Source organism: Ptiloglossa arizonensis, chromosome 6 (genome assembly GCF_051014685.1).
Source record: "Ptiloglossa arizonensis isolate GNS036 chromosome 6, iyPtiAriz1_principal, whole genome shotgun sequence".
In the NCBI taxonomy this organism is placed as follows: Eukaryota; Metazoa; Arthropoda; class Insecta; order Hymenoptera; family Colletidae; genus Ptiloglossa; species Ptiloglossa arizonensis.
Window position 1 is genome coordinate 9495123 of NC_135053.1, and position 17956 is coordinate 9513078.

The window sequence follows — 17956 nt, forward strand, 5'->3', positions numbered from 1 at the left end:
ATATACCATTATAGAAATTACTTTCAAATTTAACCAAAATATTGATAAGTGGTATTAATAAATAATATTGTTCATAAATATGAATAATGGCATCTCGTATTTCATACTTATCAAATTTAAACATTATAAATCAATTAAGCAGCTAAATTCATATAACAAAGAGCAAATCTTTTATTCATTGTAATACTAACAAACCTACAACCCTAAATTCAGGTATGTTTGCATCCCTCTGTCTCCATGTTACAAATACACCACCAAGAAGTCCATGTAGAAAAACAACGTCTAACTTTATATTTGTTCTTGTTTTATGTAGAGGATGGAGAAGATAAATACGTCTTGGATATTTAATATGTTCATTTTCATCCATATCTAAATTTGCTAATGCACGACTTGCAGGTGCTGATAATCGTATGTCAGAATTGCGAGACCATTCTACTAATGTGCCTATCCATCCTTCCAATAAAAGATTGTATTACAGTAATGCGCAATATTTCAAGACTAATTAACACTACGATTTATTTACCCGCTTGAAAAATTTCTTCTAAATATTCTGAATGAAGTGAAATGTTAGAAATTATTTTTGCAAGTAATATATACATATTAATATCGTTGTTAAAAATTTTCTTTATTATCATGAGTATTGGAAGCCCTCCAGCATCTACAATGTCTAAAAATGAATCAAAATAAAATAAAAATATTAAAAATCAGAAGTAGTTTGTCTATTTGATTACTTTACCTTTACTATATTGTTCGAGACAAGAATGATGACACAATGTTTGAATACAACTTTGTAATAAATCCTGATCCCATACTATAGTTGGAGCAGCAACTAATCCAATACTTGTTAAATCATGATCGAATATCAAACCTTCCTGTTTGTTTTAAACTTCACAGATAATTAAAGTTCACACAAAATAATTTGTACATTAGAACTTGAAAATGTTTAAACATTGTATACTTACACGTTGTGAATCTTTAAATTTTTTATTAAGAAATTGTAGTAGACATGGATGTGTATTGTTACACAATGTATTTAAATAAAGAAGTAAATGATGTACTTTTTCTATCACATCCTGCAAAAAATATAATTCTTTATCATATATTTTTTCCATAATCAAATGAAAGTATTATAAAATTCTATTGTACGTACGTATAATTTATGTTGTACATGGTAGTATGGTGGCATTAAAAAATACCTTAAGTCTACATTTGGCATTCTTGCTAAGGACACTGCTGTTTTGGCATCTAACATTTGAGCAATATGTCGATAATGCCAGTCTGTAATTTTTATACTTTGGTTTAAAATACACGCAGGCAGAAGGTTATTGCATAATAAATAAAAAGGTACCTTTTAAATATTTTAAGGAGTTTAGTGTATAGATAGCCTTTAGGCGTTCTGTTTTTTCACCATTTTGTGCCATATGCAGTAATTTATATGCTACATTATGATTTAATGACTTCCACCATTTTATTATTATTTGACTAAAAGAAGATGATTGCTCTGTCATGGATGATTGTAAATTTTTATTTTTTCGGAACATAAACACATCTGAAATTACAATGATAAACAATCTTACAGAACTATTAAAGGCTACTAAAATTTGTCAAATATAATTATATTTCATAAATACCTTTAAATCTGGGATTATCGATATAAATATATTGTGCATTTGTCTGTTCTAGATTCAAAACATTAGTAGGTACAGTGGAACGTAAAATTTGCGACGTTTGTCGTAGCTGGTACATAAACCAACAACTTCTACATAAAAAATATGTATTATTATATGTCGATGGAAGGTTTTTAAATGTATATTATCAAATATAATAACTAACCCCACTACAACAATACAAATTCCACTTGATTTTAAATAATATATATACTTTTTGTAAGTATATATCATTTTCCAAGATTCTATTCTCTCAAGAAAGCAAGTATATTTGTACAGTGTTGATTCCTTGAAGAATATTTAATAATTGTAAATACCAAATTAAATATATTTTTTATCTATAGCTGTGACTTTTATGGTCATTGATACGTTTTAATGTTCATCCAATATTGTATACTCGAAAATATTAACAACAGTTGTAAATAATTTTGTCATAAACGTTAAATACTACAAAGACGTGAGTCTCTTATATAAAAGAAATATAAATATAATTTAGCAGCGCAGTAGAGTGTATCATATTAAATCATCGTAGCCAATAGGACAGTAAATAATCCACATGTAATCATAAATACTAAATAGTAAAAAATATATAACAGAAAATAAAACAGTTTTAATATTGGCCTATAATAGAAGCATATGTTTGAATTCAGGCACTAAACAGTTTGATCAATTAAAGTTAAATTTCCATCGAAATTTCCATTTGCAAATTTATTTAGACACATCTTTGGATCTACCTGACCATTTACAATTTTTATTGTAGATATGTAAATTTTCGATTAAAGAATCATTTGTCGTGCATCTTGTGAAAAACTTACAACGGATTTAAAAGAAATATCAAGACTACATGCAAATTTCTACGTTATTGCGGATAAAGCATTAAGTAATGGAAAGTGACTGCGAAACTGCCAATGCAAACGCGGCTGCGCTCGTATACGACAAGCGGCCTCGAGGCGCTGCTCGCGCACGAACTTCAGTCTTTTTGCTTCCCATTTTGTACGGTACAGTACAGTACGTCCACCGAAGTACTGACGTTTCGCTGTGCCATCGCATGGCCGACGTGTGCATATCGAGGTTCACTTTCGCGTGGTAACCGCTGTGTCACAAGTATCGTATTTAAAACGTAACGCTTGTGGCAAACACCAACATTACCGATCTCAAAGTGAGTAAAAAGTGAAGTACTCGGGAGTTTCGTTTCGCTGGAACAGAACGGGAATTGTCTGCCGAACACGTTCTTTCTGACATAATCCGGTATAAACTGGATTGGAGCAGATTCATCGATAAACGGATTGATCGTTCATTTCAGAGACAAATTTGTAGATCCGGACTTTCACATCGACGTGGACCACCTTTCCAGATTTTGGCCCCGTTGGTGATAAAAAATTAATTTTGTAGGAACTTGTAAACCGCGACCACGCGACACAACGCGAAGCAATGTCCAACGAGGAGACTTCCGCCGACCGCAATGTCGAGATCTGGAAAATCAAGAAACTCATAAAAAGTCTTGAAATGGCTAGAGGGTAAGTAGGTCGAAATTAACGTTGCCGCGCCTCTTGTTATCAGCTGTTCGATTTTCTATCCGCACATATGTTTTAAAGAGCATGCGGTAAGTAGGAAGTAACGGACTTTCGTTTCACTCGTGGAAATGAATTTCACGTGACTCCATAAGAAAGAAATGTTCGTGAATTTTTACGATTCTAATAAATATACTGTAGTAATTATGATTTGCCATTGAAATTTGTACCGTATCGTATGGGTATAGGTTTTGTTGCTAGACCACTAATACAATCTTACATAAGCAGATTGTCCCTAGAATATAGTATTGTTTACAATATATAATTATTAAGTGATGTTAAATATATAAATACTTTTCTTCACAGGAATGGGACTAGTATGATTTCACTAATCATTCCTCCAAAAGATCAAATATCAAGAGTAAGCAAAATGTTAGCGGATGAGTTTGGAACTGCGTCAAATATTAAATCTCGTGTAAATAGACTATCTGTTTTGGGTGCAATCACATCGGTACAACATAGGCTAAAATTATATACTAAAGGTAATTTTATTTATTATGTTGTTATAACTCAATGCAGTTATTTTTCTTGTATTAGACAGTTATGCAAATATTAATTAGATTTTATAATTTATTTTCATTTCTAAAGATAGAAATTAATGAAAGAATTTGAATTATTAGTATCTTTTGAAATACAATTATACAGTTAAAGTACAATTGTACTATACGCGTTAATTATATGAAGTACACATTACTTATTTTAGTGCCTCCAAATGGCCTGGTAATATATTGTGGTACCATTGTAACGGAAGAAGGAAAAGAGAAGAAAGTCAACATCGATTTTGAACCTTTCAAACCTATTAATACTTCTTTGTATCTTTGTGATAATAAGGTGTTTCATTACATTTTATTTCATAGTACACTTTTCCACATAAACCAAATGCAATGACACAAATTTTAAGATTTATTTAAATATTTTTCAGTTCCACACAGAAGCACTCACAGCGTTACTCGCCGATGATAACAAATTCGGTTTTATAGTCATGGATGGTAATGGTGCATTGTTTGGTACACTTCAAGGAAATACTCGTGAAGTTTTACATAAATTTACTGTAGACCTTCCAAAGAAGCATGGTACATAAATAATTAGTGAAATACTTGAATAGGCAAAGCAAAAGAATAGCAGAAATCACTTTTGTTATACTGGTGATTAGTGTAAAATATTATAATATCCTATTAAATTTAATTCTAGGCAGAGGTGGACAATCAGCTCTCCGTTTTGCTCGATTACGTATGGAAAAGCGGCATAACTATGTTCGAAAAGTTGCAGAAGTAGCCACTCAACTGTACATTAGTAATGATAAACCTAATATTGCTGGTTTAATTTTAGCAGGTAGTGCTGACTTTAAAACAGAACTTAGTCAATCTGACATGTTTGATCCAGTAAGTTCATGTGTATTAATGTTCTATTTATAGATATAATAATTATGCAATTAGGAAAATGTATATTTTTAACATTAATTGTGTGTTTTTATTACAACTTTATTTTATTTTTTCAGAGATTGCAAGCAAAAGTTATAAAGTTAGTAGATGTTTCGTATGGTGGAGAAAATGGTTTTAATCAGGCTATTGAACTAGCTGCTGAATCTCTACAAAATGTAAAATTCATTCAAGAAAAAAAATTAATTGGTGAGTATATATTTATTGCCATATAATTCCTGAAAAATGATCGTAACTATAATTCTATAAAGGAAGATGAAAATTTAAAATTATTTTAAAATTAATTAATGTATTGGGGTCTTTTATTTAGGTCGTTATTTTGATGAAATCTCACAAGATACGGGAAAATATTGTTTTGGTGTAGAAGATACGTTAAGAGCTCTAGAGTTAGGTAGCGTGGAAACCCTTATTTGTTGGGAAAACTTAGATATTCAACGATACGTTTTGAAGAACCATACAAACGCGGAAGAGAAAGTTTTACACCTAACACCAGAACAAGAAAAAGACAAAACTCATTTTACTGATACAGAGGTATGTTAATGATATTTTGAAACTATTACTTATATAATTATAAACAAATAACATCGAATCTTTTTTATCGTATTTAGAGCGGAGTAGAATTGGAACTTGTAGAGTGTCAACCTCTACTTGAATGGCTTGCAAACAATTATAAAAGCTTTGGTGCCACTCTGGAAATCATTACAGATAAATCTCAAGAAGGTTCTCAATTTGTAAGAGGTTTTGGCGGCATTGGAGGTAAGTTCACTTTTCACTTATTTTTGTTGGTCCTAACTTTAACTCGACTGACAGTAATGTACATGTGAAACAATGATTTGTACTCGTCTACTCAATGTGTGTACTAACAGAAAAGCGGCTGATTCCATTTTGATTAGCTAGTGACTAACAAGAAATATCCACGAAGTGTCCGATGCCGATTTTGATAAAACTGCTCGTTTAAAGAGCAGTAAAAAATAAGGGACACAATTTTTTTTTATTACAATAACTCAAATTTAAGGGATTAATTACTTTCCAGCTTCATTCCTCTGATACTATTTTATTAACTACTTGAGATGTGGTGAAATTTTTGAAACAAACGCTACATAGTTTTAATGAAAAATCACAGATTGCATGCACTAATAAAAAATAATTTTAATAAATTTATAATCAGAATAATTTACTGTCTTATCTTTATGAAAATGTTGATAACAAAAATAAAAATTTTTGATTAGTGAGATTATCATCAAGATAACATCAAAGGAATGAAACTTTTGAAAATAATTATATTTCTTAAATTTGAGTTACTATAACTAAAAAGATACATGTTCCTTGCTTTTGGTTACTCTACAAACCAGTAAAGTTGGATAAAAATTAGCACGGAACATTTAGTGGATGTTCCTTGTAACAGTAAAGTATATAAGTTAAATAGTTGTGTATACCTAAGGAAAATTTTAACTTTTCTTAAAATGTAACTCAGATTTGGGGATCCTCATGGACTAGTTTTTTATTTGTGAAACATATTTAGAATAGGATCGTAATTCGTATGAAAACTTAAATGAAAGAGTGGTATAGAAGTATCAAGAAAGGGCTTTATTAAAATATTACATGAGCTCGCATATATACATATATGTGAAAAGTAAATGGTATTAAAAGCTGGTTAGAAATATTATTATTAATTATGGAGTATATCTTGATGCATAGGAATCCTCCGCTACAAAGTTGACTTCCAGTCACTGCAGGCTGATGAGCCTCTTGATGATGTTGACCTCGATGATTACTAATTTCATCTGTGAAATACTCAAAGTTGACCAGGTAGCTCTTTCTCTGTCTTGAGTGCATTCGTTTATATTTCGTGTATCATAGAACATATTACTTTCAGAACTGGACAAATTTATCAAGGCATTTATAATTTTCTTATGAGCATATGTAAAAAATGAATACAATATTGTTATTGCACGTATTATTTAGTACAAATTTGTAGAATATTAAACCTTCATAAATTAGATGTAATTAACTGTTAATAATTTAACTACTCATCAAATGTTAAACTCTATCTTTATAAATGTTTGTATTTTAAGTACAGTTATAATATACAACTTCACAACATAAATAATGTACTCACCATGAAAAGATCATTTTTTATCTTGCAATTGTTAGTATTTTATTATTATTATAATGTTATTATCATTAATTATAATAAGACTTCTTTGTCAAATCGTTGAATTTGAAGATGAACAACAAAACAAATGCATTCAACGTATAATTAAGAACTACCCGATAAATTTGTCCAAAATATTTGCAGTTTCTTCTGTTGGGTTTCTCACTGAATAGTATAGTTCGATACTTCTGTGCAGATCTGTAGAATATATATTATATATATATATATAAAAAATATATATATTATATATATATATATGTCTCTTCTGATGAGTTTGAATGTGAATATAGATATTTTTAGTTCAAAATTCCGATGTATAATGTTTATTTTCACAAATAAAAAGCCTGGAAACTTTGCTGTTTTCTTTTTTTCTTGGTGGTACAAAAATAAAGAAAATCTTGTATATATATGAGATATGGATATTTGTATTTAAAAATGGTGAGTTAAAGTATTTCAATATATAATTTTTGTGTCTTGAAAATTATTAGATCTGTTCTTACTACTTAGTGATTATACATTACATTATTAGTGATTAAAATCCAGTTGTAGACACAATACACAATGATCAGTATAATGAAAAAATACTACTGCTTAGTTCTATACACAGTTACCTTCATTTCTACATAATGCATCTTATTCTTTGTTTCTTTTGCATATTTACACATTTAAAATCAATTACAACACGGATTATTCATACATATTTTTAATGATTTGTTTACACAGAATAGTATTTTCCTAAGAATTTTATTTCCAAAACATTGGTTAAGAAAAGTTTAAATTAGTGTAAATATTTTTATAAAATTATAGACATATGGTATATTAGTGGTATGATAACGAATATTTATAGTTAAGATAATACTTTAGTACAAAGAACAATGATTTATAAAAAATTCATTTGATAGAAATGTTTAACCCTTGATAATGGTACTTCATATGCATATAAATTTTTAAATAAATTTAACAAAATTATACAGTATGTGTGAAAAATACGTATATATATCTGATTTTCTGCATAATACTGAAACCACTGTTTCTTATTTTATTCTGCAGTAGATATATTTATAAAACTTTTATTGTTTGCATGTAAAGCTTCTTAGTCTATTTGTGTTTCATGCAGAACAGTATTGTAATAGCACTAAAGAGAATCATTTTAGTATTGTATTTTGAATATTGAATGGTTCTTTTACACACTTCACTTTATATTTTGTTGTTTCTTTACAACATTCTAAATATGTTGTATGTCAACATATTGACATACTATTTCAACAAGTTTTCCAAGCAATTGTTTAATATATCTTTGGAATTTTGCCAGACATTAGATAAATAAATATATACTTTGTCTTTGATATTTTTATAAATATAAATATACTTTTTCTATTGTTATATTGGCAATTTCAATATAATTACTTCTCATCCAGATATTATTACAGCTAAATTAGAATTGTAGGTACAATATAAATATGTAAAATGTTAATAGTATTTTATCCAAATGAAAAGCAAAACTTACATCATCATTCTATCTATTATAAAATATTGGCTTATTATATATTAATGTATTTTTATATGTGAATGCTTTCTTATCGTTTAATTAAAAATATAATCATCTATATTGCTTGCTGCATGCCATGCAATAGACAAATAGTAATTTCATCATCAAAGAAAATCTCCATAATCTTATATTTTCTAAAAACATTAATAAAGCAATATTTACAGTAAATGACATTACTAAAACAAATTTGAAGAAATTAAACATTTATTTCTGTAATAAGCATAAAACTTACATTGCTGATGAATGTAAAAAATGAAATAGTCCTTGTTTATGTAATAAGTAGCTAAGTTTTGTTAAGTAGTTAGTGTATTCGATCAAGCATAAGTACTAATTGATGATTTGTTTCTATTAGCTTGCATATTGGGAAAGGTATAGTAATTGCTTTCTACTAATTTAGTGAGACAAAAAGAAGCAGTGAACTGTTTTTATTAAACCCTACTATTGCATTCTTCTTCCATTGAATATATTATTTTTGCTTTAGAATGTTATACATCGTATTAAAAAAATCATTCTATTTGCTAATATAGAACTTCCTTTTCCTTATCATTAGTAATATTATTGAGATCTAGTTATTAACATTACAATATTATATATATTTTTTATTATTTTCTTCATTAGTAAGATTGCTAATATTTAGAAATATCACCATTTAAAGTAAGAAATGTAATACATTGTATTTTCAAAAATTTTGACATTTGTTCCTTCATTTATACGGTATTTTATTATAGTGTACATTTTACTTCTTTATAGATGTATTAACTTTGCTGTAGCAATTGTCTTTAAATCTTTATTAGAGACTATTGTTTATTATATGAAATATTTTCAATAGAGATAAATTATAATACACTTTTTAATTACAATTTTAAAAATATGATATTCATTACATGTATAACATTCACTTACTCTTTTGATAATGTTATTAATAGTATCACTTTTATGTTATAATAACAGTCTATAAATTTTATTTAATTGCACTGTATAATTATCGTAATAACAGTGTTTTTCGTAAACGTTAATTATTATTGCGTTCTATTTTTCTTAAAACATGCATACCCTATACATATTATTATTAATATATATTTTTTTTAAATTGAAAGACACTGTAAGCAACATGTTATGCATGATTAATAATTATCATATCAATTCTATTTATGATTGTATTTATACAGATAATTAATTGTAAATTCAGTTTTATTAATACTAGTTCAGAAACTTTTTTTTACTATAGCGACATTTGTAATATATTGATAAGATATTTTCATTTCTTTCTATTTATTCACTAGAGTAAAGTATATTAATCAAATTTGTATTTACTAAAACAGTATTTCGAAATATGTATTTTACAGGTATATTGCGGTACAAAGTGGACTTTCAGAGTATGCAGTTGGAAGATATTGAAATTGATAGTTTCGATCTGGATGACTATTAAATTCGTGACTCAACAGACGAATCTTCGGAGGAAAACATATACTTATGTTTTCCTTTGCATCGTATTCAAGAGAGGCAGATAGAAGGACGTGATTATAAAATTATCATATGATGCAACACACACATCATGAAATTATTCATTAGAGTTCATTCAAGCAATTCGCAATTGATACACAAAAGTGAGAAGCACAACATGTGGCGCGCTAATAATTAATACATGTCCATGAAGAAAAAAGGCAACTCGAAGACTGTGACGCTTAACTAAGCCAGCTTGATACCTGCCTATCTCACACAACATTACCTTATATTACAATTATATTCTTTAATTATTCACATGGATTTATTTAAATAATTACACGCGCTACAAAGCTGCATACGTTTGTACAGTACATAATTTGAGACATTATTTTGTATCAAATTGATGTTTGTCATCTCATCGTGAATTTTATGATAAAAAAAGAGTACTCTAACATGAGGATGTAGCGTTATTTTTGTTCAGACAATGTCATGGATAAGTTGTAATAAACTGATTATCATAAACATGAAGTTGCGTATCGTGCATTCTATACCAATTACTAAATTCATATGAATAATGAAGAGTTCTGTACATAGACTTAAATTTTTAATGGCACTGTTGCCTTAGACATAAGTTAAGGTCGCGTAATATCCCGGGAAAATAAAACCTTTCCGTCTCATCGAGTGATACACATATAAACATAAGAGATAATTTTCGTAATCTGTATTAACTTCGCTGGCTTTCGATTCTTATATTTTGTACACTCACGATTGTATATAACAAATGCTTCGCATGTGTATCGAGATATCTCTTTGATTGTTACAACGGTGCACTCCATTAGTAAAGACGTATCTTCTGCAATATTTAAGTGGCAGTTATTAAAAAAAATATTAGAAAATTATTTTAACATTGTTAATTTAACTTGCTTATTCATATGATACCTTTGTAATAAACAATAATATGTACGTATAAATGGGAGAAGAATGAAACGGGCCATTTTGGTGAAGTATCTTTTATGAAATATCGCTGTATAGTAAAGGAAGGTTCTTGTGAATGTTGTGAAATCTTTTGGTGAAAATAATGTATTGTTAATTAATAGTATAATTAGGTTATTTATACTATTATACTGTATGTGATGCAGGGGGTAAAGCTTTATGAAAACTTCATCAAAATAGAACGTTCAACAAAAGATGATCTGGCTTATGGTATGTGCACAACGAATTCCGAACGATGGTTTAAAAATATTGTATCTGTGTATTGTCTTCACTGACACTAATGTGTTACATGTCGGCTTAATGTTTCTTTAAATTTTGATATGTAAACATTCTTTCAATAGGTATCTAGCTAATTAATTAGTACTATGTCGGTGCGATTATTTCTTCTGCCTAGCAGAAGCTTGTTTTAAGTATGCAAGTCCTAGTTCTGTAAGAACACGATAAACATTAGAGGGAGACTAGGAAAAGCCGTGTAATCTTTGTAATCTTCTTTTACTCTTAAGAAATAAGAGTAAAAACAGAGAAAGAGAGCGCATGAAAAAAAAAGAGACGTCGTCCATACATCTCATTTAAACGAATCAATGACGTACTTAGATTATGGCTTGCCTATGATCTCTTCTATAAGCATAGTTGTATAATATGCTGGCAAATTTATAATTTTTTGGTAATCTTATTCTCATGTATTGCACTAGTTAAATATTTTTGTTCCTTCAAAAGTTACTTTATATCTGACAAGGCAATACAAAGATGTAATCGTTATAAGATTTTGCTTAATCAAATTTCTCGACGTACGGATTTAATACCTCATATTTTGTATGTATTATGCGCGTAAAGTACATTTGTGCAATATCCTAAAGGTTTAACTCGTTTTCACTGAAGTGACCACGAAGATACGTAAAGTTATGAAATTCAAGTTAAAGATTGGATGTTGGCCGTACCTTGATACATAATTTATTGAAAATAATGTTCTGTGAAGTGATAAAGAGGGATATTGAAATAATGATTTATACGATTACAAAACAACATGCGGCACGCGAATAATTTATATTCTCATTATAAAGACACAAAATATTACCTTGAAATAATACATATTAATTGACGTATGTAACTGCTTTTATTTTTAAATCGTTAATTTGCAAATGTACAACAAATTTTATACTCATTTTTATTTCTGTAATAATTTTAATATGCATGATAATTTGTACCTTTTTTTTTTTCTTAATAATGCAAGATTAAAAGAAATTATATTCTGATTTGTTTTTTAAATTCTATAGAAGTATAAAGAAATAAATGGTATTTTTGCGTTTCATTAACAATACCACGAAACTACCCAATAATTAAACATTATTTCTGATCCCCCTTTTTTCACATAGACATTACTCAAAATTTATACAGAAGAATTAACGTGTCTTTAATGTCCAAATCTAATGAGAATCTGAGAATAGGATATGAAGAAAAATTAATAAGTGAAAATATAATCTATGTTTCTCATGCAAATAAGTTGCTATTAGAGCCCGGAAATGTCATGATAACGTATATTTTCGCGGGGTATTTTCAGAATGAATTAGAAATATTTAACATACATAAAGTTTGAGCAAATAATGATGGTGATAGAACGTAGAAGATAGGGAAACTATTCAGTACACTTGCCCCGTGATGGTTTGTTGATGAGAGATATTTCCGGGTTCCGATTATAACGTCTCTTGACATTTACGATTTCATTAATGCTTTCCCTTTTTATAAATATACATAAATTTCAGTTGTCTAAACTAGTAAACAAGTATGGGACTTTAAGTTATTGGTAAGACATTCGCCTATGCAATAAGGTGCTGTTGAATAGAGAAACTACATTTTTTCAATCTATGAATAAAAATACAGTCGTATCAGTAAAAAAATATTGGTATAATACAATAAAAAAGAGTTACACAGTGAGACACATTTCATACCATTTTTATACCTGGTTATATCTAAATACTTCTGCTTAGTATGTACATTCGGACGGACAGAGTTAAATGTATTTATCTTTGACTGCTTCGAAAATGATTTTAATCTTGTAAAAATATTAAATTACACAAACACACACATGCACATACACAAGTTACATCATGTTTTTTTATATTCGTATATATCATAAATTGAAAGAATATTGATATTAAGGACAATACGGTCAAATATATGAAGTTATTTGTACTTAAGATACAGTATAAATATCTAGTATATATAAAATCTTAGAAAAAATATTACTTTTTATTTTTAGAATTTTATAAGTTTAAATTTACTATATACAACATAATATTAGTCATCTTTATCTGGTACCAAAAGATTAAGACTGGCACCTTTAATCATTGATCCTATATGAGATTCTTCATCTCCACGTATAGACAATGTGGTAACATGTATATTTGTTTTTCTTTCATCCATCATTGCAGCTCTTGTCCAATTTGAACTATTGCATTTTATACAACTATGCGAAGGTATTCTATCTAAACTTACTGTTCTATTTCCACAATCTGCGCATTTAAAAAATCTTTTTGTTGCATCAGTAACACGCAATGGATGTTTCTGTTCTTTACACATGTCAGAAGCAGAAAATGATGTATATTTACAAACTAAACATTTAACAGCTTTACAGGAGACCTTATAAGTAGTTAACATCTTCTCCTCCATTTTTTCTTTCATTTCTAACTTATTAAAATATTTTTCTTTCTCCTGCTCATAAGACTTTTCAATAAGGTCAGTATGAGCAGATTTAGTTTGCATCATTTCTTTAAATTTGTCTGATAATACATTTTGTTTTTTCGTTTCTTGTTCTTCACAAATGTCTGATTCTCTAGATCTTTTTTTTCCTTTTTCCATCTTTTCTTCTTTACTTAAGCGTACTTTATTAGGATCTTTAGGTTTAATTTTTCCATTTTCTTGGATCCATTTAATTGCGTTACTTTTAACTGTGTTAATTTGGTTTCTAGTTATTGGTGCTGATAAATCTATGGTTCCTTTGGAGCAACCGACACCTAAACAGGGACCCGAAGGTGAAGAGGAGAGCACGCTCAAATCTTTTTTCCCTACATTCTGTTTACTGGCATATGATTTTAATAATGCAGATGAAAATGGTACATCTTTGTCATTTGAAGATGATTGAGATAGTACAGCAGCTCTCCAACCCCTTGATTGATTTATCTGTTGCAAATCACTTTTTCCTTGCTGTTCTGTTGACTTTACTGTTTTACAGTTTATGCTGTCCACTAATTTAATACTAGTTGAATTTTTAGTCTTTTCACTACCTGAAAGTAATGCTAAAAGTTTAGCATTTTTTTCTTCTAAGCGTTTATTTTTTACAGCAACAACAGCATTAAATTCTGACCAATTATTATTAAGTGGTTTTCGTTGTTGCATTTTATTTTTTAACATATCTACTGAAAATTTTTGTGTATTACTAAACGCTTGAAGTTCTGATCTTCGAGAGCACTTCTTATATTCATGCTGAACATGAAATACACAGAATTCACAGCGACTAGTATTTACAATAGAGTTACAGGGTTCACCATTCCTTTTTATCGATCTACATTTCCCCATATCTTTAGATTTGCCAAGAATCATTATTTTTTGAGGATTATCAATAGACAATGTGGCCAAGTCAGTATTATCTTTGGATTCTAGGACATTGGGGTTAAGAACACCTATCACAGTTCCAATAGTAGTTTTCCAGAACATTTTATACGCATTACTAAACATGAAAAGACATATTGTATTCATATCATCGGATAAATCACTTATTTTCCATATAGAATATAAACTTCCTTTTTGAGAAGTCTTTGTAAGAGATTTATTTATTAAAACTCCTGCAATTACCCAATCGTTATCCATTTTTTCTGAGGTAACATGATATTTAACTCTTGATATTGTCACTGGTGTTTTACCATTCATGCGTGCCTTTAATTCCATGGAAGACACTACTGGGCTAATGATTCTTAATCCAAAGAATGGATCGCTATAAACATCTTTTGATATAACAGAACTGTTATTAGGCATTGTATTTGCATTTATACTTTGTTTTGTAGCACTAAAATCAAATGTTCTTTGACTTGTTTTACAAGGTAGTGGTTTATTTTCAGTATTTTTAGATGTATCCTTTTTTAGCAAAGATTTTATGTCACGGCCATAATTGGAATATTTCTGCTCCTCAAAATAACGTTTATCTTCATCATCCGAAGAATCAAGGGTATCGTCATAAATTTCGCTCTTGTGTTCTTGAGTAATTTGTTTAGTTTCATTGTTTATTTCAGATGTACCATCTAAGAAATTAAAATCTAATTCTTTCAGGATTTTTGTTGGTTGTAATTTTTGATTTTCTTCTGGATCATCATTAGCTAAAAGATCGTTTAAAATATCACCCACATCAGAGTCACTATCGTTATCCATTTTAAATATCTGAAATCAAATTGCGTATTGTAGAACTTATACAAATTAGACTTATTTTTATGAAATTGTTAAATGTGATAATCTACTAACCTTAGATATTTGAAATTTAAAAAATTTGTCACACACAAAAATATAATGTTAATTACTACAGCAAATTATACTTTCGATAATTTTGTGAATCAACTTCACATATTAATATGTGTATATTGCTAGCAAGCACTATTTAGACTACTCATGTGTGGAACATCGTGTATTTGTGTAGCTTACTTTTGGCTATTTTTCCCGCCGTTTCTTAATAAGGAAGGAAGTCACGTTTCCATTAATACAGTTGTAAACTTAGATTTGGTTCGCTGCATATTTATATTGGCTATATTATATAATTATTACGAGTATAATATATCTTTTGATAAATTTTGAAATTCATATTTTATTGTAATTGGTTGATATTATACATATTTTGAATAATCATAAATTCGTTACTGATTTGGAAACTATGTGGATAATATACAGCTAACCAATAGACGCAAACATTCGGTAGTTCCTGATATGTGAGTTAATATTTATGATTCGAGAGACGGTAATATTAAATATTTGTAATTCAAAAGATAGTAATTAATTCGATCGATGATTTAATATTTTTAAATATATGAAAAGAAACGAATATTCTCTTGATGAAAATAATTGAACGTTAGCGAAGCTCCGTGCTAGTATAGTTGATTTTATTCGAAATAAATCTTAATTAATCAACCACCCATCATAAAAAGTAAAATTCACTAAAAAGAAAGAAAATTTATGCGGGAAGAAAATATATTATCGATAAAAAGGTGAACAATTATTTACCTTTTGAATAATATTTTTTATCATTTGAATTAATCAATGTTAAAGAATCGTTAAACTATTATTTTAAAATCCGAGTTAAAGAAGAACCATTAAAGTAGTATTTTTAGATACTATTTCTTAAGTTTCATTTCTCTGAATAATAGTTTGTAAATGGTACATCAAGTTTACAACGCTAATATAAAAATTGGACAATTTACGAATATACGTCCGTCAACGGTACGTAATCAAGGGGTCAAGTTTTATTCAATATCGATTAACGATTTCTCCAGCTTGGAGGTTGCCTTCTCAGCAATCTGTAGCGCGAAAATCGACCGGTTTATAAAATATTTACTTTGAATGTTGCAGTCGAGGCTAACGGATGCCGAAATTACTTCTGCAGAGGTACACGCAGTACCGAAAGTTTCGTATAGATGGATACGCGACGCATTTCTTATACTTTTTGGATTTATGAAGATGGTACGTGGAATTTTATACCTCTTAACTTGCTATACCTGTCAACGCCCTGAATACTACTTATTTTGTATTACAATTTTAAATGGCATTAGAGATTGAAATAATCAAAGTTTATAATAAATTTATAAATACCAACCATACTTGGAACATTTGTTATTGCATCCTGATGGAGAATATCGAAACCATTGCTCCTTACCAATTTACCAGTACATATATTGCTTGTTTGTTTCTACATGTCGCTTATATTTATTACATTCTACATACTCGCTAAAAAGTTTATTTTTTATTCTTTTTTAATTTCAACATATTCCCTGGTTCGAGACAATGTCAACTTTTGACAATTGCAATTCATCGAACAACCGTACGAGAGCGGTATTATATATTTCATAATATTGAAACCAGTAAAGGCGAACATATTTTTTTTTCAAATATCGTGTAAGCTTTATTAGAAACGTGTGTGTTTTTGCATGTGCATACATACTGACGATTATCGAGCGAAACGAATAGCATAGTACATACGTTCGCTTGAAATTTGCGCCGCAGTAATCATAGCGTGCAAGTCATTTCATATTCTTTACATAAGCACTCATCTGTTGGAGTAGTTGTATTTAATTGCAATACCTTTGTATTTATACTTTGGAAGTTGCATAAAATGTTCCAACTTTTCTTACTTTAACGAACACGAGACACGAGTCAGCGAATCGTGGGATGAAATATTTATGAAATATTATTAATGCACTTGTACAATATACTACTAATGAATAACGTAAAAATTATATCCATTCCGTTATCAATTTATCGGTTGCGTATGCAGGTGCACTGACTCGTAAAATACAATAGATTTACTGTTTTCAGTAACTGGGGAGCGTATGTATACTGTTACACCACTTGCTGCCGTGGTACCGACGATGGATTCGAGCAATCCATCAATAAAACATTCTTTTCGTTACACCTTACTGTCTGTAGAACTTATAACACGCATCCGTTATTATTTACTATGGCTGCCGTTCTAATTCGCTCCCGAGCGAGAATTTCCTTCGCGAAGGAAAATCGTACCTCTTTAGTGTGTAATATTAAATGAATTAAATTTCGAGTCGAGGATCACTCTTGGACATGAAAATTCGATTAGAAACAAGCGATACACCGAAGAGACTTTTGTACAAAGTTGGCCATTGTTCTTGATAATGGTTGACGAACGAAAGAAAAAAAAAAAAAAAAAAAAACAAATGGCGATCCATCTGAAACACGCTTTGTATAAGTCGTCCATCTGCTTTCTACCTGAGAAGGCAGTTTCTCTAGTCCCGGTTCGAAATAATCCGCGACGCGACTAGTAGTAGCATCCTCCACCTGCTAATCTCGAGGAAAGCTGCACGTTTCAAACTGCTTCCACCTGTTAGTCACGGGGAAAGCGTATGGTTACGAAG

At 29.3% G+C, this 17956-nt stretch overlaps 4 protein-coding genes across 10 annotated transcripts in view; 2 read left to right on the forward strand and 2 right to left on the reverse strand.

Annotated features, from left to right (window-relative positions):
* Positions 1–1830, forward strand: part of LOC143147786 (uncharacterized) — a 19037-nt gene extending 17207 nt beyond the window's left edge. The window contains exon 11 of the mRNA XM_076313379.1: positions 1684–1830. The gene's annotated coding sequence lies outside the window, so the exon portion shown is untranslated. The remainder of the gene's footprint in view (positions 1–1683) is intronic.
* The window catches only part of LOC143147788 (protein SERAC1), a 4915-nt gene extending 2290 nt beyond the window's left edge, over positions 1–2625 (reverse strand). Inside the window, exons 1-9 of one of the 2 annotated variants that reach the window (XM_076313381.1) lie at positions 2483–2625; positions 1834–1955; positions 1632–1759; positions 1349–1549; positions 1151–1278; positions 963–1073; positions 737–872; positions 524–667; positions 196–453 (exon numbers count right to left, since the gene is read on the reverse strand). In XM_076313381.1, the coding sequence (XP_076169496.1) occupies positions 196–453; positions 524–667; positions 737–872; positions 963–1073; positions 1151–1278; positions 1349–1549; positions 1632–1759; positions 1834–1901 (1174 nt within the window). In that variant the 5' untranslated portion in view covers positions 1902–1955; positions 2483–2625. Of the gene's footprint in view, positions 1–195; positions 454–523; positions 668–736; positions 873–962; positions 1074–1150; positions 1279–1348; positions 1550–1631; positions 1760–1833; positions 2063–2482 lie in introns of those variants that run through there. The other variant, XM_076313380.1, reaches the window with a different exon arrangement.
* Erf1 (eukaryotic release factor 1) lies at positions 2625–16672 on the forward strand. Of its 6 annotated transcripts, none has more exons than XM_076313386.1 (12): positions 2625–2826; positions 2971–3184; positions 3545–3720; positions 3942–4069; positions 4140–4311; positions 4430–4620; positions 4737–4866; positions 4988–5208; positions 5286–5433; positions 6376–6486; positions 8734–8750; positions 9728–16672. In XM_076313386.1, the coding sequence occupies exons 2-10, from the start codon at positions 3099–3101 to the stop codon at positions 6453–6455; spliced, it is 1332 nt and encodes a 443-aa protein (XP_076169501.1). In that variant the 5' UTR covers positions 2625–2826; positions 2971–3098; the 3' UTR covers positions 6456–6486; positions 8734–8750; positions 9728–16672. The 6 variants fall into 6 exon arrangements, 5 of the variants coding, with proteins under 5 accessions (XP_076169501.1, XP_076169503.1, XP_076169500.1 ...); XM_076313388.1 differs by having other exon boundaries at positions 2627–2826; positions 4161–4311; XR_012992346.1 differs by lacking the exons at positions 6376–6486; positions 8734–8750 and having other exon boundaries at positions 2628–2826; positions 9728–16295; positions 16425–16672.
* Positions 12855–15459, reverse strand: Mcm10 (minichromosome maintenance 10 homolog). The gene is made up of 2 exons (XM_076313382.1): positions 15330–15459; positions 12855–15248 (listed from the first exon to the last, which is right to left on the reverse strand). The coding sequence occupies exon 2, from the start codon at positions 15237–15239 to the stop codon at positions 13116–13118; it is 2124 nt and encodes a 707-aa protein (XP_076169497.1). The 5' UTR covers positions 15240–15248; positions 15330–15459; the 3' UTR covers positions 12855–13115.
* Positions 16673–17956: the final 1284 nt, after the last annotated feature.

What these genes read in the sequence shown, in the direction of transcription:
- Erf1 (XM_076313385.1), top strand. Translation starts at nt 3,099, where the DNA reads ATGTCCAACGAGGAGACTTCCGCCGACCGCAATGTCGAGATCTGGAAA. An exon ending in AGACCTTCCAAAGAAGCATG is followed by an intron (nt 4,312 to 4,429) that starts GTACATAAATAA and finishes ATTTAATTCTAG; the next exon opens with GCAGAGGTGGACAATCAGCT. An exon ending in AATCTGACATGTTTGATCCA is followed by an intron (nt 4,621 to 4,736) that starts GTAAGTTCATGT and finishes TTATTTTTTCAG; the next exon opens with AGATTGCAAGCAAAAGTTAT.
- Mcm10 (XM_076313382.1), bottom strand. Translation starts at nt 15,239, where the DNA reads ATGGATAACGATAGTGACTCTGATGTGGGTGATATTTTAAACGATCTT.